This window comes from Nerophis ophidion, linkage group LG12, assembly GCF_033978795.1.
Source record: "Nerophis ophidion isolate RoL-2023_Sa linkage group LG12, RoL_Noph_v1.0, whole genome shotgun sequence".
Classification (NCBI taxonomy): Eukaryota; Metazoa; Chordata; class Actinopteri; order Syngnathiformes; family Syngnathidae; genus Nerophis; species Nerophis ophidion.
Genome location: NC_084622.1, coordinates 28,444,495 through 28,471,724, shown reverse-complemented (window position 1 = coordinate 28,471,724; position 27,230 = coordinate 28,444,495). Strand labels below are relative to the sequence as shown.

The following is a 27,230-nucleotide window of genomic DNA, read 5'->3' as shown; positions in this document are numbered from 1 at the left end:
GTGCGGTTATTGGAGCACACAGTTTTGACAGGCTTTCAATCTCGTCCCTCTTTTGTATGCTCAAAACATGACTTCTATTGAATTCTGATTGGCCAGAGTGTTCAGATCACAGGCGCGCTAATCTCAATATGATGGGTATATATATAAGGTGGGTGCCTGGGCGTGGTCTGGCCGTGCTCAGCCACACAGACATCTGCAATCTTTTCCAGCTTGATTGTGATGTAACAAAAAAATGTGCTTGATTTAGTGCGTGCACTAACTTTATTACATCTAATTTTTTTCTTGCGTCTACTGTTGTCTGGATTTGAAGATATGCCAATTGTCTTGTCCGAAATCCACACGACACTTAATAGATGAGGCCACTGGCCTTTAAAGGACTTCCATCCATCCATTTTCTACCGCTTATTCCCTTTCAGGGTCGCGGGGGGCCTTTAAAGGACTAAACAACACAAATATTACAATTCATTTCAAGCAGAAGTAGTTTTAAACTATTTTGCTGTTCGAATTGGAAAAAATATATATACTGTTTAGGCCAAAAGTTTCTCATTCAATGTGTTTTCTTTATTTTCATGGCTATTTACATTGTAGATTGTCACTGAAGGCATCACACCTATGAATGAACACATGTGGAGTTATGTACTTAACAAAAAAGGTGTAAACTAAAAACATGTTTAATCTAGTTTCTTCAAAATAGCCACCTTTTGCTCTGATTATTTTTTTCACACTGTTGGCATTCTCTCAATGAGCTTCAAGAGGTAGTCACCTGAAAGGATTTTCACTTCACAGGTGGGCTTGAAGTTCATCGAGAGAATGCCAAGAGTGTGCAAAAAATTAATCAGAGCAAATGGTGGCTCTTTGGAAAAAACTAGAACATAAAACATCTTTTCAGTTATTTCACTCTTTTTTGTTAAGTACATAACTCCACATATGTTCATTCATAGTTTTGATGCCTTCAGTGACAATCTACAATGTAAATACGCATGAAAATAAAGAAAACGTATTGGATGAGGAGAAGGTGTGTCCAAACCTTTGGCCTATACTGTATATGAATATAATGACAATTATAATATACATATAATATATACAATTTTTTACAGCAGATTTTCGAAAGCTGACATTTTTTCATTGGGGTCAAGCTGGTCCAGTTTAACAGAAATTGCAGGAATTAAACATTTCTAATGTGGTCTTCATACTTTGATTTTAAAACATATGTTTATTGTAAAAGCTTTAGTAAAAATAATTAAAAGGCTTTAAATAAATCGAGCTACATAACTTCTGTTATAAAGAAAAATATATAAATATGAAGAGTGAACAGACCTCAAAGACGATTATGAAGGCCAGCCTGGCAGCCAGGACGTGCCAGAACTGCAGAGTGAACTCGTAGGGCACCGTGCTCCAGGGCGGGGCTCTGTAATCTCGGTACCTGCAGTATTTGGACTGACTGCTGTTCTTCAGCTCGCTCATGTCAAACACTGACAGGCTGCTGTTCATGTAGCCTCGGAAACATCTGCAGAGTTCAAAGTTGTTTAGCGTACCAGCAATCATAAGTCAATAAATATTTGACATCCTTTTTTTGGAAAATAAGCTTACTCGTCGTCATGGTGGTACCCCTTGTCCACGCAGGGGCCATATTTGAAGGCATAAACAAAGCGGGGAATGTAGTCCGAGGTGATAGCAATAACAAAGGCGTTGGTTATGACGGCCAGAACACCGATACCTTCAAGGATCCCATGCCAGATACCTGCGAGGAATGCCATAAACATTTGGTTCTCAAACGCTTCACACCATGGACAACCTGAAAACATTGTTTTTGCTTCCCATGACCAGTTAGCCTTGAACATACGGATTGCACTTTGTTGGCTGGTGGCGTATCAGGCGAGTTCAGTAATTTCAGCAAAAAAAACCCATTTAATTTTAGTTCACCTTCAGCAAATACTTGCTGAAAAAACAAGTATTTGTATTTTCATTTTCTTGTATTCCAAGAATAGACAACATACAAAAGGTAAACATTGTAGGCTACGGACTACTAGAAGCTAGCAGGTACACAACAGCTAAGCAGCACACGATAACTCAAGCTAACTTATTATACTAATATATATATTATATATATATATATATATATATATATATATATATATATATATATATATATATATATATATTAGGGGTGTGGGAAAAAATCTATTCGAATACGAATCAAATCGAATATGTTGTGCGATTCAGAATCGATTCTCATTAAAAAAAAATTTTTTTTTTTTGGGCTTCACGGTGGCAGAGGGGTTAGTGCGTCTGCCTCACAATGCGAAGGTCCTGCAGTCCTGGGTTCAAATCCAGGCTAGAGATCTTTCTGTGTGGAGTTTGCATGTTCTCCCCGTGAATGCGTGGGTTCCCTCCGGGTACTCCGGCTTCCTCCCAATTCCAAAGACATGCACCTGGGAATAGGTTGATTGGCAACACTAAATTGGCCCTAGTGTGTGAATGTGAGTGTAAAATGTTGTCTGTCTATCTGTGTTGGCCCTGCGATGAGGTGGCGACTTGTCCAGGGTGTACCCCGCCTTCTGCCGGATTGTAGCTGAGATAGGCGCCAGCTTCCCCCGCGACCCCGAAAGGGAATGAGCGGTAGAAAATGGATGGATGGATTTATTTATTTATTTTTTAAATTGTTTTTTTTTAATCAGTCCAACAAACCACTACACAGCAATACCATAACAATGCACTCCAATTCCAAAACCAAACCTGACCCAGAAACACTCAGAACTGCAATAAACAGAGCAATTGAGAGAAGACACAAACATGACACAGAACAAACCAAAAGTAGTGAAACAAAAATTAATATTATCAACAACAGTATCAATATTAGTTATAATTTCAGCATAGCATGTGATTAAAAATCCCTCACTGACATTATCATTGGACATTTATACAAATTAAAAAAAAAGAACAATATTGTCACAGTGGCTTACACTTGCATTGCATCTCATAAGCTTGACAACACACTGTGTCCAATATTTTCACAATGATAAAATAAGTCATATTTTTGGTTCGTTTAACAGTTAAAACAAGTTTACATTTTTGCAATCAGTTGATAAAACATTGTCCTTTACAATTATAAAAGCTTTTTTTTTTTTTTTAATCTACTACGCTGCTTGCATGTCAGCAGACTGGGGTACATCCTGCTGAAATCCTATGTATTGAATGAATACAGAATCGTTTTGAATCGGAAAAATATTGTTTTTGAATCAAGAATTGAATCGAAAAAAATCAATATATTATCGAATCGTGACCCCAAGAATCGATATTGAATCGACTTGTGGGACACCCAAAGATTCACAGCCCTAATATATATATATATATATATATATATATATATATATATATATATATATATACATATATATATATATATATACATATATATATATATAGTAATAGTTACATACTACTTACACATTTAAAGTCAGACGCTTACCAGAAAGTATCCAGTAACAATCGTGTTTGCATCATTTAACTCAGTTCTTTATGAATTTAACTTAATGAATTATTGTGGTCACTGTCACCCAAAAAAACCCCAAAATATTTAACTTCAAAACAGCACAAGTCCATTCCAGACAGTTTAGAATAAATAGATTAGTGTTTTTTATACCTATTATTGTTTTTTAGGTAATTTCACTTGATCATACCTTTTCCAACATTCCACACTATAAAAATATGTATTATGATTCGTGTCGGATCAACATCTGCCAATACTCAAAGCTCCAATATCATTATTGTATCGAAAGTAAAAAATATGTATTATTATTGTCGCAACTAGGACTATGGTGCAGTTTCCTTCGTGGATTGTTTTCCCGAGATGCAAAAGAACTGGATTGGACATGGTGTGAAGGTAAATACATGGTTTAATATTTTACTCAAAAAGTACCAAACACAAGGCTCACACAAGGCGGAGGCAAAAACAATTTAGGTCAGAAACATGAACTAAACAACGCAAAACACTGTGGCTTGAATAACAAAGAAAACTTTTGTGGCAAGACAAGAGCAGCATGAATCAAGCATGAATAATGAGCATGAAAATGTTATTTCGATGTCAGGAGTATCTATGACATGAAGTGAGCAGGAGTGATGACGCCAGGCCGACTGCCTGCCAACTACAAGCTTAAATAACAAAGTCTTGATTAACACAAGTGTGTGAGTCCAAACAAATGAAGCAGGTGAAACTAATGAGTTGACATGGTAACTGAAACAATGGAGCGTAAACAGAAACTAAAAGAGTCCAAAAACCAAACAGAACATAGCCAAACAAAACATGATGAAAAGACATGACAATTATCCATCCATCCATCCATTTTCTACCGCTTATTCCCTTTTGGGGTCGCGGGGGGCGCTGGCGCCTATCTCGGGTATTCCGGCTTCCTCCCACTTCCAAAGACATGCACCTGGGGATAGGTTGATTGACAACACTAAATTGGCCGTAGTGTGTGAATGTGAGTGTGAATGTTGTCTGTCTATCTGTGTTGGCCCTGCGATGAGGTGGCGACTTGTCCAGGGTGTACCCTGCCTTCCGCCCGACATGACAATTATTTACTATTTAAATATTATTTAATCATTTTTTAATCCTGATTCTGTTTTTTGTACTTTTGTCACGTGGTTGAGTTTTTGAAAAACATGATTGTGATTTTTGTCACATAATGCAATACATATGTTTATATTTTGAATACAAGTAAAGCAGATAGAACTAGATGTTTCAATCCCTTCGGTAAGTAGGAACAGTCTTGACGGTAGCAGTCGGTGTGGAGTGGTGAAAAGGAGGGTATGTATGTCATTGGGGTCTTCAGGTGGGCACCCTGCTTCATCGACGTTTCGTTGATTTGAAGCCCACGACGTCTCCAGAGGGCTCAACGGTGTGCCTAGCGTCCCAGGTACACCCCCCTCCATGCCATACCCTCCACATCCTGTTGGATTATGCATGGCAGGGTCGTCCTTTTCCCTGAGTCAGGCCTAAGCCTGACCGCATACCATTGTCTCTTATCTTACTGCCCAGTTGGGGTCCTTGCGCTTAATCCAGAGCCAGTTGCTGGCTTTTTCAGCAGCATTTGACATGGACTTGATAGTCTGTTGGAGGGAGCGTCCTTTCAACCCCATTTTCCTCAACAGACTGATGGTAGATGTGGCAATAAATCCCCTGCATCCCACCTCTACCGGGAAAATGTTGGTCTTCCAGCCGTTCTGGGATGCTTCAGCTGCCAGGTCAGAATATTTGTTTCTCTTCCTCTCATAAGCCTCTTCAACCCCTTCTTCCCATGGTACTGTCAGCTCCACGACATAAGCCAGCTTTGCTGATGGAGACCACAGGACCATGTCTGGCCGGAGTGTTGTAGCCATTATTTCTCGGGGAAACACAAGCTTTTTATTAAGGTCTACTTCCAATTTCCAATCCCGAGCCGACTGCAGGATGCTTGCATTATTTGGTGTCGTTTGACACTTTTGATGTTGGCCAGCTGGTACAAAATGTGTGAAATGGACCTTTCCTGCTGGTGTTTGTGGGAGATTGTTTGTGGTGGTTCGCCTGTGTTCCAGTGTTTTTGCAAGCTCTCTAAGTACTTGGTTATGCCGCCAAGTATAGCGTCCTTGGGTGAGAATTATAGTACACCCTGATAGGATATGTCTTAGAGATGCAGGTACTTGACACAGGGAACAGGCGGGATCTTCTCCGTACCAGGTTTTCAGATTTAGGGGGGACGGTAGTAGGTCGTACGTGGCTCTGATGATAAAACCCAGCCGTGCTCCCTCCATCTGCCAGATGTCATACCAGCTGAGCTTTTTCTTCTCCAGGCTTTCCCAGTTGGTCCATCTCCCCTGCTTGGCCATTGAGACGGCTTTAGCATGTCGCTCTCCCTCTTCCTGTCTCCTGACTTCCTCTACTACTAGCCGTCTCTTCTGCTCTGATGTTGCTTTGTGCCATCGGGGAGTTTTTGGGACGAGTCCGAGTCCTGCTCTCCCATGCTGTACGTGCCCAACCACATCTCTGAATTGAAGAGCAGACTTTGCACTCTGAACAGCTTCTGATGGAATCCACTTCCTTCCCGCTGTTACTCTGGGGGCCGCTGTTCGAATGACTGTATCCTCAGTTTCGGTTAGCGTCATGACCAGCCTTGCTTTGGTGCATTTGAATTCTTCCACCAGTCCCGAGATTGGTAATTCCAATTTGCCATGCCCATATAGTCCGATGGAACTGAAGCATCTTGGAATTCCAAGCCACTGTTTTAGCTGCGTGCTTATCACACGTTCCAATTTTTCAACCTTGGTGATGGGGATTTCGTACACAGTTAAAGGCCACAAAAGTCTTGGGAGTATGCCAAATTGAAAACACCACAACTTGAGTTTTCCTGGCAACAAGGTTTTATTGATGCGATCCATGTAAGTGATTGTATCCTTTTTTAGTTGCTCAAACTGCTCTGTGTCTTTGAGCCTTGCGTCGTACCACCTTCCCAAGCTCTTTACTGGCATTTCGGAAACAGTTGGTACTGGTGTTCCGCTGACATGAAATCTCTGGTGTGTGACTTGGCCTTTCTCAATGGAGATACTTCTGCACTTGCTGGGCTTTAACTTCATCCGTGCCCATTTTATATTTGAATGAAGTTTCTCCAGCAGTCTCTTGGTGCAGGGGACAGTTGTTGTGAGTGTTGTTATATCGTCCATATAGGCTCGAATTGGTGGTAATCTCTGACCACATTGTAGTCGTTCTCCACCAACCACCCATTTCGAGGCTCTAATAATGATCTCCATTGCCATCATAAAGGCCAATGGGGAGATGGTGCACCCAGCCATGATGCCTACTTCCAGAGATTGCCACGCAGTGGTGAATCCTGATGTTGTAAGGCAAAATTGCAAATCCTGGAAATAGCGTTTTACAAGATTTGTGATTGTAGTTGGTACTTGGAAGAATTCAAAGGCAGTCCACAGCAATGAATGAGGGACTGATCCATAGGCGTTGGCCAGATCAAGGAACAAGACATGAAGATCTTTTCCTTCTTTTTTCGCAGTCTGGATTTGATGCCATATGATGCTGTTATGTTCGAGGCATCCAGAGAAGCCTGCTATACCAGCCTTTTGGATCGATGTATCAATGAAGTGGTTTTGCTTCAGATACTTTGTTAGTCGCTGTGCCAATATGCTGAAGAAAATCTTGCCTTCGATGTTCAGAAGGTTTATTTGGCGAAACTGTTCAATGGTGGTCGAGTTCTTTTCTTTTGGGATAAGCACTCCTCCCGCTCTTCGCCAGGCTTTCGGGATAATCTGCTTGTCCCACACCACTCTCATGTTTTTCCACAGGAATTTCAGAACCTCTGGAGCGTTCTTGTAGACACTATACGAAACACCATTAGGGCCTGGTGCAGATGCCGATCTTGCCTTTTTTAACCACTAAAAAAACCCCGGAGTCCTTCTATTACCAGTGGTACGGTATTAATATCACAATTTGAACGGTGTATGGCCTTTAAAATAAATTGAATTCAATATCTTTTTGTTGGTTATTTTAGCAAGTCCATATTCATTTCATGAACTGCCATTGTTGCATGAAATGTCAAAAGTTTATTTCAAACTCCAAATTATGGCTTTCAACACGGAGAAAATTCCAGAAACACAAATAAATATGATATAAATAAAACATTCCATAGAACAAGTCAAAACCGTATTTATATTATCGAAAAGTACCATATGAAGCCCCGTTATATAAACATAAACAGACATACACAGCTTTATCGCTATGTTTATAATATAATGACATATGTTTAATAGTTTCCAGAATTAATTTTAGGCTTGCTTACACACTTACATTCCCACATTTTTTCTTCGTCCTTGTCTTCAGTTAACATAAATATGCCAGACTGAGACTTAACACAACCAATAAATACTGGGATATTAAACACATAATTATAGATGATCTCTTAAGAATGGGATTTTTCTCTCTATTGCTCAGTAAAGATCACCGAAAAGAACCATACATCCTTTCAGTTTTTTGTGAAACTTAATATGATCATGAAATCTGAAAAGCAATTTCTAAACGTTCAAAGGTGACTGTTCAATCATTGCCCTTTAATGCAGTTGTGTGACGCTCACTCTGGCGTAAGTTCAACTCGTCCAGAATGCTGCTGCCCGAAAAACCCCCAGACCTCCTCAATAACCTCGGCCCGCCATGCCTGTCTGACCTCCTACACATCAATGTTCCTCCCCGACCCCTCAGATCTTCCTCCTTCATCAACCTGACCGTGGGACTGAGTCTCCAGCTGCGCTTCACCCCGCCTCTGGAACTCCCCCCCCAACATCTGGAACATTGACTCCATAATCACTCCTAAAACTGTTTAAACAGGCCTATGCCTGACACAAGTGACGTTTTTTAATTATTGCTTTGCATACATTTTTATTCTCTATGCTACTCTCATATTTTTATGAGTTGTGCGGCAGGCAACCTTGAGTGCCTTGAAAGGGGCCTTTCAAAATAAATGTATTATTGTTATGATTACTTCTTTACACTTTAATTGTGCTATTTCTGTTCCTCACACTTTAAGTGTGCATTCTTAGTTATTTTGTCCTCATTCCTTTTTTGAGTACTCTTTTTGTCTTTTCCTCTATTTTTCTCCGGCTAAGCTGATCCTTACATTCACAACTGAGGTGTGCACTCAATGCACCAGCGTTGTCTGAAAAGCTGCACTGGCAAATTAATCCCTTTAATCAATGATTGTCCACAGGTGTGTCTGCTAATAACTAAACATAGACAGGTGTGTTAATTAGTGCTCCAGACTGGCTGTGATGTAGCAGAAGAAGCACACAGGAAGCGGAAAAAAACAGGGAAGAAGATGAAATAAACACAGGGAATATATATACTAGGGGCCTGATCCACTAAACTGCAAACAGTCTTAGTAAATCACACGCAACACACCCACTAATAGTACGCACAATGTTGAAGTTTGCACACACTGTTTAGCGTCTGGTATTTGGATCTGAGGAGATCAGGACCTAAGTCTGATTCATATTACTGGTATATATTACAATGATGCCAACAATCTTACACTCTAAAATATTATAGAAATAGTGACTCCACTGGACAACAGACTAATGGAGTCATGGCACATTAGGAGCAAGAACTTGTGATATGCAAATAAAAGCATTTCAGTATACAGCAGTGGTGTCAAATGTACGGCCCGCGGACTGGATTAGGCCCGCCAACAGGTTTTATCCAGCCCACGGGATGAGTTTGCTAAGTATAAAAATCGGGCAAAATTTTTTAATGAAAGAAACTGCTGTTCTAAATGTGTCCACTAGATGTTGCAAAACAAATTCTTTGTACCTTTGTAGATGATGTTACATATGTAAAAAAATTAAATAAACCACATAATGTTAGTGCACCAGTCAAGGAAAATGATTAAACTATATAAATAACATCCTGTAATTTGATTTTATTATTATTTTTTATCTTGATAGATTGAAAATTAACACCAATGAGTTGACTGATGAACATTATCGCATAATTTAGTCAGAAAGTATAAATAATGACAAATAAAGATGGAATGCTATTAACCGCAACATCTAAATGTAAAAAAACAATAACAACATTATCATTTGTACCTTTTCAGAATGTACTTGTTCTATTTTTAAACAAAGAAAACAATCTGAAGTTGGCTTTATTTTTAAGTTAATATAAGTGCTGTGATTTTACCAGTCTGGCCCACTTGGGAGTACATTTTTCTCCATGTGGGCCCCGACCTAAAATTAGTTTGACACCCCAGTGGAATAGGAAAGAAGTCCAACAATGTAAGGGGTTTTAAAAATAAGCGTAAAGAGATACTACACTTAAGTCTTTTTTCCCCCCTCCTATTTTTTATTGTATATAATAACTGTTTTATACATAGCATTTTATATATCCTTTGAACTCGAGTTTCACTTCTACGGTATTGTTGACTTTTTGCTTCGATGTTGTTATTGTCATGTAAGATGCACCGCAGGAAGGCTAGGGGCTACTGTGTAGCAACTAATAGGGCTCCATTTCAAATAATAAACACATTTGTGGCAAAAGTAGAAAGATCAAGGTGGGAATGTCACACTTCAGGCTGACCTATATCAGTGGCTCGGGCTGGCATGGGTCTCCTCCACTGGGTGACAAACTTGTAGGCGTCAAGGCGAATCTCGATTATGTTGTTGAGCAAGGCGAGGAGAGGCGCCAACGGGAACGCTGCGACAAAGATGGTGGTGAACCCAAACTGCAGGACTGAGAGGAGAAGACTACAGTTAATGGTTTTCAAAATAATACATAGTGTACTTTATTATTACAGGCTTAAGTTTTTTAAATCATGTTTTCTTTTCCTGCCGATGCTCCCTCTACTTTTTCAGTAAACCGCCTATACCAGGGTTCAGCAACGCGGTTCTTTAGTGCCGCCCTAGTGGCTCCCTGGAGCATTTTTAAAAAAGGATTAAAAATAAAAAAGATGGGGGGAATTTTTTTTTCCTTTTAGTATGTTTTTTGTTTGAGGACAAACATGACACAAACCGTCCCAATTTTTTGAAAGCCCACTGTTAAATAAATATGTTTGTGTGTATGCTTCACTGACGAGAGCAGTTGGTGAACATCGTTTTGTCCTACTACTTTCGGCGGTTCCTGAACTCACCATAGTGTGGACTGTGATGCAACAGTCTGTTTACATCTAAAATCTTCCACTCCTCCTTTTTAACATTTTGTCCACCACCAAAAGTTTCATACTGTGCGTGAATGCACAAAGGGGATCTTTGTTGATGTTATTGACTTGTTGGAGTGCTAATCAGGCATATTTGGTCAGTGCATGACTGCTAATCGATACCAACATGCTATTTAGGCTAGATGTATGTAAATATTGCATCACTATGCCTCATTTGCAGCTCATTTGATAACCTTTACTTTAATCCTTTTTGTATATAATTTAGTTTTGCATGTCTCATGACACATTATCTGTATGTAATCTTGGCTGAATTTGTGATTGTTGTTTGTGTGCCATGTTGTTCCAGACCACAGCAAACATTACCTATCTTGCCAAAGATTGTAATAAATCTATTATCAATCAATCAATCAATCAATCAATCAATATTTTTTTTATATAGCCATAAATCACAAGTGTCTCAAAGAGCTGCACACGCCACAACATCGTCCGCGGTACAGAGCCCACATAAGGGCAAGGAAAAACTCACCCCAGCGGGACGTCGATGACAATGACTATGAGAAGCCTTGGAGAGGATCACATACGTGGGAAACCCCACCCCTCTAGGGGAGACCGAAAGCAATGGATGTCGAGCGGGACTAACATTATATTGTGAAAGTCATTTAAAAGTATTAAAAGAAGAAAGCCTTTAATTTCCTTTAACTTGAACACACACATCCATACCTTTCACCATTAAAAGCATTTCCAGGAGTTATCTCAACTTCTGAGTAGCCTCTGATTTACTAATGGTTTCTAATGTTATAAAAAAGTTGTAGAATAAATATTACATTTCAGCATTTCTGGCAAGGAAGATTTGCTTCAGCCTACGATACATAGTCATTTTGATAGTAGGCTGTTATAGCTAATATAGACACTTACGTCATGTGTAGCCTTCATTAAAAGACTAATATACGACTTTCATTTTTTGCAGCTCCAGACAGATTTGTTTTTTGTATTTTTTGTCCAATATGGCTCTTTCAACGTTTTGGGTTGCCGACCCCTGGCCTATACTGAAGATTCCTATAGGAACCAATATAAATATGCATGGTATATGCATTTTCGTGCATGCCTGGCTGTCTGAAGATTGTTTATATGAACACATAAGTACAAAGATTCACCCATTTCAAGGTACTCGTCCACCAGGCCGTGCGTGTTCATGGGCTGCAGATTCCAGTCTTTATCCCACTGTGGGAGCTGATTCTTGCTTTCCACGTTCTGGCCTCCACCACCAGCGCCCCCTCCTTTCTTGATCTTCCTACGGGACCACCAGTTCTGCAGCAAACTGAGAGTACAGCAAGGGGTTATCAATTCGAAGCAATGCATTTAAACGCTGCGAGACTTTCAAAAACACCTCAAATTTGAAAATATTGCAACAAATTATTACTTACGGATAACCAAGTTCCATAAAGTTGTTCCAGATTTGCTTGAAAAACATGATGACGCCCATTTGCAGGCACAGGTCAATCAAGCAGCCACTTGGATGACACTTAAAACATAATGAAAAAACATTAATAGATTAACTTACAATATTTCACACCGCACACTTTATTTAATATTCGTTAAATTATGTCAAAAAAATCCTCATCCTTTTAACCAGGTGTCGATTCAATGAATGAATAATTAATTTAGTCTAATCTACTTGTTGTAAAATACATATTAGGAAAAAAAACACTGCACCGAGTCACAGGTGAAATAATGACCCACTTAAGATGACGTATGCTCGCACTCACCTCTTCCAGTCGCCATCGATTAAAGAGTTTGTTGTATTTTCCAGGCCTGCCAGCAAACCTTAACAGATTGGAAGTGACAAATTTAGCTGAAGAATTCAATTAGAAAAAACACATATGAACAAATACTAGATTAGGTCAAATATGTAAAAATGTCAGAGGAGGAAACCTGCTCGTTTTTGCATCACAGGATATCATTGCAAATCTCCTGATACCATAGGACTGTATCGGCAAGTGATGTAGTAAAAGTCCAATATTTCAGAAGTGTCTGTTGTGATACAACTTTTTGTTGCATTGAACGTCTGAGCATTTTTGTTGTAAAATTGTGTTAATATGGTTAAGGTTACAGTGTCAATTTATTTCAAGCATGCATACAATTACAATACGATTTTATCATCTTTCCTGTTTCTCATTACAACATGACCGGAAAGAAGTAGGAAGAAGCAGATTTTATTTAATCCTACCCCTTTTTATTTTAGATCAATTTCCAACATGTGTTAGAAATTGTCAAAACTTGGACTTTAGGGTTTGTTTTTCCGGAATGCAAAGGCAAGTTGGCACGAGCAAGACTTGAATGTAAGTACATATTTATTTCTTATACTAACAAACTACAAAAAAAGGAAGCAAACAAAAGGCGCGCACGAGGGCAGAAGTACAAAACTTGGCTATAAAACAAAACCTAGGACTATGGCATGACTATGGACAAAAAACAAAACTCAATAACTGTGACATAAAAAAAACAAAAAAAAAACTTACATGGCATAGGCAGGAGAGAAACTATGAACAGTGTGGTTAACAGGCATGGCATGGCATGAAGGGTGTAGAGGTAAAGTCGCCAGCCTGACTTCCTGGCAACTTTCGGTTTAAATAATACAGGTGATTGAAGAGGTGCGTGACATGACAGGTGAAACTAATTGGTTGGCATGGTAACAAAGCAAACAAGGAAGTGCAAAAACAGGAACCAATATAGTCTTAAGCAAAACAGAACATAACTAAACAAAACATGATCACTAGACATGACAGAAATTTAACATTAGACAGTAAAAGTAAGGTAACTTGTCACACTGAAGAACAAATAGGCCACCCTAAAACTGCTCTGGAGCACTCGTAAAGTTTGTTTTGACCTACGAACAAATCACAGCTAAAAAAACATTTGTGAATACTAAATTCTCCTTAATAACTTTTTAAGTGGGCCTAGGAACAAAATGTGTTCTTAAGAACGGTTACTGAATGGGGCCCAGTGAGGGTGACCTTCTTCATGCCAAACTGCATCACAACAGTTAAGAAATAAATAGACAAATCAGTAAGTAAATACAAATCAGATGAAAAAATACACAATAAATAAAGTTATAACAACCTAGTTAAGTAAATTATGATTCACATGATGACATGAATAGGATAATCACATTTTCAATAAGGTTGAAGATGTTTTTAAGGATTTGTCGTAAATAAACACTTTGAGTTTGAACACTTTCTTAAACTGTATCATATCAGTGCTTTGTTTGACTTCTATGCTTAATCCATTCGATAATTTATTTCCACATACAGATATGCTAAATATCTTAAGTGTTGTAGTTGCATACACATGTTTTAGGTTACAGTTTTCTCTAGGGTTATATTTCTTCTCTTTTGTTGAGAAGAAATGTTGTACATTCTTGGTTTACATCATTTTAGATGTTTTCAAATGCAACAAATTATTGATTCAATGAAAAAAGGGTTTGAACGTTGTCCATATTAAAAGTTATGCATCATTGTAACTGACCTATTTTGTAAGACTAATAGTGAATGAAGTTTACTTTTGTAGTTGTTTCTCCATATTCCTACACAATAACTCAGATATGGCAACACTAGCGAGCAGCAGAGACTGTAAAGTGATGGTATCCAATACGGTATCTAAGTATGACTTTGAATTGCACACATCTGAATGTCAATTCATAAAATTGCCTATATTTCTATATACAATACACTTAAAATAGAACTTAAATGTTTATTAAATCAATAAATCATGTTTCTTTATGATTTTATTCAAAGACATAAATGTCTTTATCTAATACATAAACTAGTGAAAAATCGCTTTTTCAGCATTTTGTCTTTGAGTACCTCGAAAGACATTAAATAAATGTCATGGGTTTAGAATTGCTGTTAACGACTGTTTCAGTAATTGAGCTATCTATTAGTTCATCTGATTAATCCAATCCACTTTATTTATATAGCACATTTAAACAACAAGAACGTTTCCAAAGTGCTGCACAGCCATGTTAAAAACAATATTAAAAAAACAATATTATGCTCCACCAATGACTGAATAAAAACAAAAAATAAATAAATATAAAACCAATATAAAAACAATATAAAAATAAATACGATTAAAAACAATTTTAAAGGGTAAAATCAATTAAAACAGTAAAAATAGAAATCAAAAAGTGTAAAAACACAGATTACCGCACAACTCATGTAGTGTTAAAAGCCAAAGAATAAAAGTGGGTCTTAAGACGAGACTTAAAACACTCCACTGTGGAAGCAGTTTGAACATGGAGGGACAGAGTGTTCCAGAGCTTAGGGCCGACCACAGAGAAGGCCCTGTCTCCCCTGGTTTTAATTCTGGTCTTGGGCACCACGAGCTGGAAGTGGCTCTCGGACCTCAGAGCGTGCGCAGGAGTGTAAATTTGGATGAGGTCCGAGAATTACTGAGGTGCCAGTCCATGTAAAGATTTAAAAACAAACAGCAATGTTTTAAAATCAATTCTAAAATGAACAGGGAGCCAGTGCAAACTCTGAAGAATTGGGGTTATATGCTGGCGTTTCCTGGTCCCTGTTAAAAGTTGTGCTGCCGCGTTCTGGACTAACTGCAACCGGGAGAGAGCTTTTTGGCTAATGCCAGCATAAAGTGCATTGCAGTAGTCCAGGCGACTTGAAATAAAAGCATGCACGACTTGTTCAAAAAGGTTAAAAGATAAAAACGGTTTAACCTTTTCTAAAAGACGAAGGTGATTAAATCGAATAATTGGATAAAAAACACATTTTACAGCTTTCGACCTGCTCAGTGGACTTGTGGTCCGAGTGTCCGCCCTGAGACTGGAAGTTCATGAGTTCAAACCCCGGTCGAGTCATATCAAAGACTATAAAAATGGGACCCCAAAAAAATGGCACTCAGTATCAAGGGTTGGAATTGGGGGTTAAATCACCAAAATGATTCCCGAGTGCAGCCACCGCTGCTGCTCACTGCTCCCTGCATCTCCCAGGGGTGTGAACATGGGGATGGGTCAAATGCAGAGAATAATTTCACCACACCTAGTGTGTGTGTGACTATCAGTGGTACTTTAACTTTAACATCAATGCTTATTTAAAGGAAATAGTAGAACAAAAAAAAATTCTGCTTGCCATATCCTTTACTCTTTTTTAATAATACATGTACATCATCAACATTGAAATAGCACTTTAACATGTGTGCATTAATTAAAAAAAAAAAAACAACACAAAAAACTCTGTCCTCTGTTTGCCGCGACACAGACCACAGCACCCACACATCACCGCTCTCACGTGTGCTCTATTGCAGCGACCGTGCGGAAACTAGGTCTGCACATTTCCGAAAGCTCGATGCAGTTCAGATTGTATACATTTTTATTAAACAATTAATCAAAGCAACAGAATACAAATCAAAACTTTTTTTCCCTAATCAAATTAATCGATTAATCGTTGCAGCCCTATAGATTTGTTTATATAATTTTGTCTTTTCATGTACCTGAGAGAATCCAGCACCCCCCGCGATCCCGAAAGAGACAAGCGGTAGGAAATGGATGGATGAATGACAAAATGTTCATATATGATAGTTTGCATGATCCCCAAAAAATTAAGTTTGCATGTTCTCCCTGTATTTGTGTTGAATTTTTACAAGTACTCGGGCTTCCTCCCACATCCCCAACACGTGCATGGTTATTAAATGAATTGGAGACTCTAAAAGAGGGGTCCCCAAATTACGGCTGGCGTCCAAAATCCGGCTCATGGGAAGCCCCAAATTAAAACATTTTTTGTTTTTTTTGTTTTCTTAGAGTACAATTTTTTGGATATGTCCTTTCCAATCCATTTTCTACCGCTTGTTACTCTCGGGGTCTCCGAGCCGTTCAGGCAAAACATATTGTCTAAAAATGCATTTTCCCATCAATAACGTGACATCATCAAGTGCGCGCTCTTTCAGTCAATTAGTGCGCAATAATTTTATATATATATCCATCCATCCATCCATCTTCTTCCGCTTATCCGAGGTCGGGTCGCGGGGGCAGCAGCCTAAGCAGGGAAGCCCAGACTTCCCCCTCCCCAGCTACTTCGTCCAGCTCTTCTCGGGGAATCCCAAGAGTTCCCAGGCCAGCCGGGAGACATAGTCTTTCCAACATGTCCAGGGTCTTCCCCGTGGCCTTCTACCGGTTGGACGTGCCCCAAACACTTCCCTAGGGAGGCGTTCGGGTGGCATCCTGACCAAATGCCCATGCCACCTCATGTGGCTCCTCTCGATGTAGAAGAGCAGCGGCTTTAGTTTGAGCTCCTCCCGGATGGCAGAGCATCTCGCCCTATCTCTAAGGGAGAGCCCCGCCACCCGGCAGAGGAAACAAATTTCGGCCGCTTGTACCCGTGATCTTGTCCTTTCGGTCATAACCCAAAGCCCAAGACCATAGGTGAGGATGGGAACGTAGATCGACCGGTAAATTGAGAGCTTTGCCTTCCGGCTCAGCTCCTTCTTCACCACAATGGATCGGTACAACGTTCGCATTACTTAAGACGCCGCACCGACCCGCCTGTCGATCTCACAATCCACTCTTCCCCCACTCTTGAACAAGACTCTTAGGTACTTGAACTCCTCCACTTGGGGCAGGGTCTCCTCCCCAACCAGGAGATGGCACTCCACCCTTTTCCGGACGAGAACCATAGACTCTGACTTGGAGGTGCTGATTCTCATTCCGGTCGCTTCACACTCGGCTGGGAACCGATCCAGTGAGAGCTGAAGATCTTGGCCAGATGAAGCCATCAGGACCACATCATCTGCAAAAAGCAGAGACCTAATCCTGCGGCCACCAAACCGGAACCCCTCAACACCTTGACTGCGCCTAGAAATTCTGTCCATAAAGGTTACGAACAAAATCGGTGACAAAGGACAGTCTAGGCGGAGTCCAACCCTCACTGGAAAAGTGTCCGACTTACTGCTGGCAATGCGGACCAAGCTCTGACACTGATTGTACAGGGAGCGAACTGCCCCAATCAGACAGTCCGATACCACATACTCTGAGCACTCCTGTATGTGTATATATATATATATATATATATATATATATATCTATATATATATATATATATATATATATATATATATATATATGACAGCACGGTGGAGAGGGGTCAGTGCGTCTGCCTCACAATACAAAGGTCCTGAGTAGTCCTGGGTCCAATCCCGGTCTCGGGATCTTTCTGTGTGGAGTTTGCATGTTCTCCCCGTGGGTTCCCTCCAGGTACTCTGGCTACCTCCCACCTCTAAAGTCATGCACCTGGGGATCGTTTGATTGGCAACACTAAAATGGCCCTAGTGTGTGAATGTGAGTGTGAATGTTGTCTCTCTATATGTGTTGGCCCTGCGATGAGGTGGTGACTTGTCCAGGGTGTACCCCGCCTTCCGCCCGATTGTAGCTGAGATAGGCACCAGCGCCCACCGTGACCCTAAAGGGAATAAGCGGTAGAAAATGGATATATATATATATATATATATATATATATATATATATATGTATATTTAAATTGTCTGAGATAGGCTCCAGCGACCCCTCGCGACCCCAAAAAGGACAAACGGTAGAAAATGGATGGATGGATGGATATAAATTACAGCCTGGACCCCAGCCAAAGTTTTCTTTTAACCCAATGCGGCCCCCAAGTCAAAAATGTTGGGGACCCCTGCTCTAACTTGCATGAATTTTTCTTTGTATCTGCCTTGTAATTGACCGGGGATAAATCCAGGTTGTAATCATGCCTCTGGACAGCCGGGATAGGCTTTAGCTCACCCGTGACCCTAATGACGTGGTAAGTAGTATAGAAAACTAATGAATGAATAAACTTCCAGTAATACCGAAAACAAGTGTGCAGCTTTTCCAAAACTGCTAAGCCTGCAAAAGGCTCCATGGAAAGCTTATGAAGTTTCCAGAAGTTAATCATTAATGTTTTACCACAACTTTAGTGTGAATTTCTGACTCTGGAGTGATTTCTGAAATGTTGGCACATATTCTGACATTTGGAAACCAAACACTCCCCGCAATCCGTCATTTTAGTTTTTGGGATCATGACAAGTGGCCTACCTTCCCAGGAAGAACGCGATGTAAAACGTGGAACTGTTCAGATTTACAAACTGGAAGAGAAACATCTTGAGAGCAAAGCTGTTCTCCCACTCAGACTCAGTCCGTGGATGCTCTGCATGGGCAGATAAGAACATTGAGAGGAGAAAAGCTTAAACATCTTGGTAAAGGGCTTTTTGACATTGTTGTGAATGTGGACTCTGCTCACCTAAATTGGTCAGCAGATAGGCCACCTTTTCATACACCTGACATAACACAACATGAAGAGAATCAATGAGGTAAAATGTAGCTGTGGATTGACAGTTTCCGGAACTTCTAAAAACAAACTCATGGAACATTTGCTGGACTTGAATGTGCAAACATGGTGAAGCAGATACCCACCACGTTGAGAGACATGATGATCATGAAGTTGATGCAGACGCCAGTGCCAGAGGTGGCAAACTGCCAGTTCTTCTTCACAAAATGCCAGTTGAAGGAGGCAAATTTCTCCATGGCGATGAGACGGAAAACCACCACTGCAAACACGGCGGTAAGGACCAGAGAAATCTACACAGAGATTGCCGCTTTAGAGTGAATTTTTATAGAGTACATAGGTTTAAATGCTTATGTGCTGAATACACAGAGAAAAAGCAACCCTAAGTAAGCATAATGTAGCTATTGCATGTTATTACCAGCAGGGGGAGAAATAATGCCACAACTGGCACATGAGATTATTCCAGTGGTGGCACACAGAATAACATCATCACTGTGACTGTAGGAGTGTAAATCCCCATAGGGCAGATTATTGAGAGATCAAAGGGTTTACCATGAAGAATATTCCGGACACAGACACCATGAGCCGGCTGAGTTTGTCTGAGAGGGGCTGGAAAGGCTCGGGTTTGCCAGATATGGGGTTTACTCTCTCCACTCTGGAATATTTGGCTTCAAACTGAGGCCTCAGCTCCTCCTGATGCACAAAAAGACACATTTCAGTCATGAATTTATGAAATGCAGTACCCTGATCTATAGTAACAGCCAGCACATGATGTAACCCAGTGTTTATCAGGGTGAGATATTGTCTGGTGTGCCGTCAGAAATTATGCAACTTCACCTAATCGGTCCGAAAAATTGTTTTTGCAAATCAATAAATATAATCTGCAAATAACGTGTCTGTGCTGCGTAGAACTCAGCAGGGTAACCACGTAATACTCCATGTCAGTAGGTGGCAGCAGGGAGTTAATTGCTTTGTAAAAGTCGGAATGTGTCGATTGAGACGAGGATGGTTTCTTATGATCCCAATATGCAAAGCGGGAGGCAGCTTGCAGGTAAAAAGGTATGTAATGCTCAAACCAAAAATAAACGAAAGGGATGGGAAAAGGCAACGGCTGTGCAGAACGAAAGTAAAACTGAACTGGATAAAAGTAAACGGAAACTAAATGCTGGACGACAGCAAAAACTTACAGCGTCCACAAAGTACTGTACATCAGTACATGACATGACAATCAACAATGTCCACACAAAGAAGGATGGCATCCACACAATTTAAGTAGTCTTGCTTGCTAAAACAAAGCGGGTGCGGGGAATAGCGCTCAAAGGAAGACATGAAACTGCTACAGGAAAACACCAACAAAACAGGAAGGGCCACAAAAATAACAGCGCAAGACAAGAACTAAAGCATTACACACAGGAAAACTCAAAACAAACTTGAAATAAGGCACAACAACCTGGTGGAGTTGAATTTTTTTTGCGTTTTCTACTAGTGGTGTGCCTCCATATTTTTTTTATGAAAAAAATGTGCCTTGCTTTAAAAATGGTTGAAAAACACTGATGTAATCTATATTTGATGCTGATGCTGACCTACCTCTTCCTCCTCCCAGTCAATGAGATCCCAGTCGTAAGTCAGCTCCGCTCTCCTCCTTTTCCAAAACTCCAGGAAGACGGTGGCTGCAGGTATCCATCACATCATTAATCACACGTTTGAGGAGCAACAACACACATTTGAGGGATGATTATGAGCACATCCTGATGATAGGAAAGCTTGCGTAAACATGCGACACTCATCAAAGTCCTCAGCTCACACTGCTTCAGTCTGTGGTTTAAAGCGACGTCCGTTGGGTTTTATGGGAACAATCACAATAAATCTCCTTAGATTTTCAGTCTGGAGGAATTTTTGCTTTTGTGATACGAGCAGCAAACGATGCTGCTGCTGTTGCTGCTGATGATGATGTCTACTGTTTTTTTGTTATGAATTTCCATGGGTTCAGGATTAGTTAGTACAACAGAAAAAAAAAGACTTTGGCTTGATGAGGTTTGACTGAAAGGATCTTTTAAGGAGTTCTAGGGAATTATTTAGTCATCAATGCACGGATAGTATAATGCATTCTAAACAGACTTGGCTGTAATATGAGGTACTTGCTCATTATAATAGGATCCAATGCTTATATAAATATTTCATCTGTACGCAGATAATTATACTCGTTATTTTAATTAACAACACGGGAAAGGTATTCATTAGCGATTTTTGCAGTTTGCAATGTGTACATGTACAGTAGTGAGACGTTACAAATTCACAAAATACCCTTATTGTGGGTTTATCGCTCATTTGGTCTTGATTATCAAAGTTTAACGCAGAGCTTTGCTGATACTGCTGTTTGGTGTGTTTTGTATTGGGACTTGCTGGAAATACCTCGCTTTTAGTTTTTTGTAGAGATTATTTTGGCCAGGGCTCCCCTTTAGTGCAGTGTTTTTTTTCCTTGTTTGTAAACACACCCAAATACTTTCAAACTATGTATCTCTGTAGCATTGGACTTTATAAAACATTTTTGTAATTACATTTTCTCTCAGTTCAGTTCATCTCATTTTTTTCGGGACATGCAAACCAAATTCCATTGTGTACACGATAGGATTAACAGTTTTTATTTCAACATGTCGAAAAGGAGTAGAAAGAAGCAGAGCTTATTAAATCCCACTGCTTCTCCACGTCACAACACAACTGCTAGAAGTTATTAGATGAGAACAGTGGGTCCCATTCAGCAATAAGTTCCTAACTTTTCTCTTTATCTTTCTTCCTAAGTGATTTCCTAAGAGGAGCCCATTCAAATTCATGACCTGTTCTTAAATGGCCAAATTGTTCCCACCTGCTGTTCTTTAAGTTGCTTAATGCCAAATGGTTAGCGCATGCATGTCTATCATAATTTACATATAAACAGGCCCTTATTTCCCCAATATGCATAGGTAAACCCCCTTAATTCCGTAATTTGCATAGGTAAACACCCTTAATTCCCCATATAAGGGCACAATTCCATCGGAAAAGCTGAACATCAAACACACAGAGAAAACACAAACAGATTACAGAAGAGAAATTCGTATTATCCCGTGGGGGGAATACATAATGTCAAATAAGTTTAAGAAAGGGGGGACTGCTGAGGACAGTCCAAAGCGTACAAATAAATATTCTTCACTTCGGGCAAATAGGTCTACATGGTGGTGAAATATGCGCTCCCTCCCCTGTGCACGATCTGCGGCATTTTGCAATAGCAGCAAAAACATTGCCATTGTGTGCGTGCATGCGTGTGTGTGTGTGCGTGCGTGTGTGTGTGTGTGCGCATTCGTGCACGCACATGGTATTTTAAAATGTCTATACAGTATATTGCTCATTTTACTATCCATCCATCCATCTATCTATCTATCTATCTATCTATCTATCTATCTATCTATCTATCTATCTATCTATCTATCTATCTATCTATCTATCTATCTATCTATCTATCTATCTATCTATCTATCTATCTATCATATTAATTTAACATTTGACAATCGAAGTAAGGGAACTTGTCACACTTAAGAACACATAGGCCCCCCTAAGAGTGCTCTGGAGCACTCGTAGATTTTGTTGTTACCTACGAACAAATTCCAGCTAAAAAAACATTGGTGAATACAAAAATCTCCTTAAAAACTTTGTAAGTGGGCCTAAGAACAAAATTTGACCTTACGAACGGTTGCTGGATGGGGCCTAGGGTGACCATTTCCATGACACCAAAAAGGAGGACATTATGCGGCATATCAATACATTACTATGGTGTACATGGGACTCTGGTATACTCTTATTTATAGTACAATTTTGAGTGGTTTAACGATGATGTTTGTGTGGCTGAATAGGAAAAAATATTAAATTCAAGTGTTTGTTAACATTATTTGGATTTATTCAATACATTGTGAATTTGTGGTGTTCAAAAAGTGAGCACTGAGATGAATCTTTTCATGTGCAGAGTGCCACAAAGCATGTGTGGACTTAAATGTAAACAACAATTAACAGGTAACATATATAATAAAAAAAAAAAACATTAAAAAAAAGCCTGAATAACCTTTTATATAAACAACAAAGGAGATTGTAACAAACAAGAAAACATTCAACTGCTCAAAAAGCATAGCATCTCTAAAGTGCTTCAGTCTTGGGGACTTAATTGTCTTCAGTGTCTGTGTGTGCACAGCAGTCCTGTCTCTAAGCAAACTCCACATTCACCCTCTGTAGCAGCTCAGGATCAACAGCCCCGCTGTCATCATGAAACTTCACGAAACAAAATGTCCCCATTGAAGAGGTACCTGCCACACCATTTATTACTTGTATGTTTATCCGTACCCGCATGCCGTTCAATTGCAGCTTTGCCCTGATTACTTGCGTCGTCATCACATCGACAAAGAGTGTAGAAGCCATGGAATGAGTCTCGACTACTTTTCGTTATAAATTGGTGCTCTTTTATCCATTCAGAATTAAACGAGGTCTTGCGTTTTGGCATGATGCTAACTTTCTGTCAATATCGTGCCGCAGCATTTTGAACCAATGATAAGCAGATTTGTACCCGACACCGCTCTTAGCCAATCATTTGATATGATACTGCGTTGGGGGCATTTTTTTACGGTCTATGATTGGCTATTACGCTGCAGCCCAGCAAAGATGAAAAAACTCCGTTCTTCAAGCCTAGTGGCTCAAAAAGGAGGACAAATACGTGTCCGGCTTGATGCTGCGCTGGATGCCGGACAGGGCATTAAAAATCCGGACTGTCCGGCCTAAATCCGGACACCTGGTCACCCTAATGGGACCCAGTGAAGGTGACGTTATTCATGCCAAATAGTGAGCCCATATTTAGCTTGACTTTATTAAGTGTTGTAGTAGCTTGCCAAATAGTGACTCAACTCTACCTGTCATTTTTACTCCGAATCAACATTTCTCATGGTTCTAAACCATGGATATTTCATTTTTTGTTTTGGGGGCCACATTTCCAGAAAGCTAAGGAATGAGGGGCCAGACTTCACACTTCACTATTAATCTTATTCTGTATATTCTGAAGAACCAGCTCCATCTACAGTAAACATTTTAGTTTGGTCTCTTTATTTTGTTACAACAGCGCTCTGCTAAATAGCTAGTTAAAGATCATCTGTATGACAACATTCATGTTTTTAATAATCTGCTACAAAAATGTGAGTCTTTAGCAACTTTTTTTAACTGAACTCGCATGCCAGTTGTATAGCTCAAAGGATCTAAAGGAGAGGACCTAAAATGGAACGTTAAGGAAAACTACTAGTGTTGAGCACATTTAATAATATAAACAGCAAAGCCATGTTGAATATCTTACGTAGTGACGTCATGTGCCTGCGTGCACTGAAATGGTGTTGTGAGCATGCGCAGAATAAACGGTGCAGTAAGATCCTGGACCAAAGAAAGAATGGCGGTTTGTTTATTTCCTACCGTGAATATAAAATGCTAGCTAACCATATTGGTGACTGACAAAACGTTAGACTGATGCAGCAATGAGTAATGCTACAGGTTATGGGCCCAGTCATTCAGGCCAAAGATGGTTTAGACTTTTATTCGACGGTGACGAGAAAAATTATGAACTCTGGGAAACGAGGTTCCTCGCGCACATGGAGTTACGTGGTCTCGGAGGAGTTATCCTGGAATACCCGCACATAAATGAGGAAGACGAAGAAGCTCTCGCGGAAGATGAAGCAAAGAACAGTGAGGCATATGCGGAGCTGGTGCAGTGTCTAGACAATAAGAGTTTGTCGCTGATAATGAGGGACGCGAAACGTGATGGAAGAGCAGCACTGGAGATTCTTCGGCAGCATTACGCGGGAAAGGACAAACCCCGTGTTGTGAGTTTGTATTGTGAACTTTCCTCGCTCCACAAGACTAGCAATGAAACAGTCACTGACTATATTATTAGAGCAGAGACTATTTTCACATCATTAAGAAGAGCAGACGAACAGATAAGTGATGGGCTTCAAATAGCCATGGTAGTAAAGGGGCTACCTGACTCATATAAGCCATTCGTCGTGCACATTACCCAAACACATGACACTGTAACTTTTGGTGAGTTTAAAACAAAACTGCGAAGTTATGAGAGTACAGAAAAATATGGAAAAAAACGACGTGAATGCAGAAGAAGATAATGTGATGAAGGCTAGCGGGGCAACAAGATCACATGGAAGAGGAAGAGGAAAGAACATGGATCTAGCTGATGTCGAGTGTTACACATGTGGGAAAAAGGGACATATGGCCAGGACATGCCCTGACGAATCCCAGGCGAAGAGAGAGTATCGAAAATGGGATACACCACATCGAGGAAGGGGACGCGGTCGAGGACGAGACCGTGACCATATAAAGAAAGCTGATGGGGAGGCAGAACCTACATCTTTCTGTTTCTTCAAATTGAGTGACTGTCCTCCACAAATAGGAAACAAGAAGGGTCTCATGGTCGACTGTGGCGCCACAACCCACCTGATCAACGACGCCACAAAGTTCAAGACAGTCGACAAAAGCTTCAGGCCTGAGGATCACATGATTGAGCTCGCCGATGGAACCAAGGTGAGCGGGATGGCAAAAATGAGAGGCGACGCGGAAGTCTACTTGCTGGACAGCGAAGGACGACGAGTCAAAACAAGGCTCAAACAAGCACTTTACATCCCATCGTTTCCACAAAACATATTTTCAGTGAAATCAGCAACAGCTAACGGAGCCGAGCTACGCTTCAAGGACGGTGATAACTGGCTGGTCCACAAGGATGGTACCAAATTCAAAATGGATATGTATGGTAGGCTGTATTATCTTATCACAGTAGAGGATAATGTTGATGAAGTGTATGGATGTCATGACATTCAAACATGGCATAAGATACTTGGTCATTGTAACTTTGATGATGTTGCAAGATTAGAAAAGGTAGTTGAAGGGATGTCAATTAAAGGGAAACAAGACAAGTCCAATCAGAACTGTGAAATATGTACACAGGGAAAGTTTACCCAAAGTAGAAACAGACAAGCAGACGCTAAAGCTACAGCTGTACTAGAACTAGTACACACAGACTTATGCGGTCCTATAGAGCCAGCAGATAAAGATGGATACAGATATGCAATAGCATTTACTGATGATTACAGCGGGATGATTTTTCCATACTTTATGAAAGCAAAGAGTGACACAACAAAAGCTACAGAGAAATTCATAGCAGATGTAGCTCCTTATGGAAAGATAAAGTGCATAAGGTCTCATAACGGTACAGAATTTACCGGGCAGGAGTTCCAATCCTTACTGAGGGGTAATGGGATAAGGCATGAGACGAGTGCACCCTACTCACCTCATCAGAATGGAACCGCCGAAAGAGGCTGGAGAACTTTATTTGAAATGGCACGATGCATGCTATTGGAAAGTAACCTCCCAAAGCAATTATGGACATATGCTGTACAGACAGCAGCTCAAATCCGCAACAGGTGTTACAGTAAGCGTCTAGAGCAGACACCTTATCGAGTTTTCACAGGAAAAACACCTAACATATCTAACATGGAGATATTTGGATCCGAATGCTACGTATACAAGCAGGATCAAAAGAAGCTGGATTCTAGGTGCGAAAAGGGAATCTTTGTAGGCTATGATAAGTATAGTCCAGCATATAACGTGTATTACCCTGACACTGAAAAAGTCCTAAAACATAGGCTGACAGAGAATGAAACTTTCACTCTGGCTCCACTGCCAAGAGGCAAACAAGCAGTGGGAGGTCGCTGGGTATATGCAGTGAAAGAGAGCCCAGATGGAATAGAGACTTGTAAAGCAAGATATGTCGCAAAGGGTTATGGTCAAGTGGAAGGAATTGACTATAAAGAGACTTTTTCACCAACAGCCAACATGACGTCTGTCCGAGCATTGATGCAGGTGGCTGTACAGGAGGACCTTACCCTACACCAAATGGATGTAAAGACTGCTTACTTACATGCTCCAATGGATTGTGAAGTATATATGGAACAACCGGAAGGTTTTGAGGTCAAATCAAAAACAGGAGAACACTTAGTGTGTAAACTCAATAAGTCATTGTATGGTTTAAAACAATCCGGGCGTAACTGGAACATGTTACTGCATGATCACCTTACAGAGAATGGTTTTGTCCAAAATGATGCTGATCATTGTGTCTACAGCAGGCAATCTGAGA

At 40.2% G+C, this 27,230-nt stretch overlaps 1 protein-coding gene across 1 annotated transcript in view; it reads right to left on the bottom strand.

The window, feature by feature from the left end:
• The window catches only part of ano3 (anoctamin 3), a 165,337-nt gene that overhangs the window by 12,440 nt on the left and 125,667 nt on the right, over positions 1-27,230 (bottom strand). The window contains exons 14-24 of the mRNA XM_061917264.1: positions 20,618-20,700; positions 19,583-19,723; positions 19,159-19,323; positions 18,986-19,022; positions 18,781-18,892; positions 12,452-12,509; positions 12,110-12,207; positions 11,840-12,003; positions 10,109-10,261; positions 1,591-1,741; positions 1,318-1,507 (exon numbers count right to left, since the gene is read on the bottom strand). Of these exons, the coding sequence (XP_061773248.1) occupies positions 1,318-1,507; positions 1,591-1,741; positions 10,109-10,261; positions 11,840-12,003; positions 12,110-12,207; positions 12,452-12,509; positions 18,781-18,892; positions 18,986-19,022; positions 19,159-19,323; positions 19,583-19,723; positions 20,618-20,700 (1,352 nt within the window). The remainder of the gene's footprint in view (positions 1-1,317; positions 1,508-1,590; positions 1,742-10,108; positions 10,262-11,839; positions 12,004-12,109; positions 12,208-12,451; positions 12,510-18,780; positions 18,893-18,985; positions 19,023-19,158; positions 19,324-19,582; positions 19,724-20,617; positions 20,701-27,230) is intronic.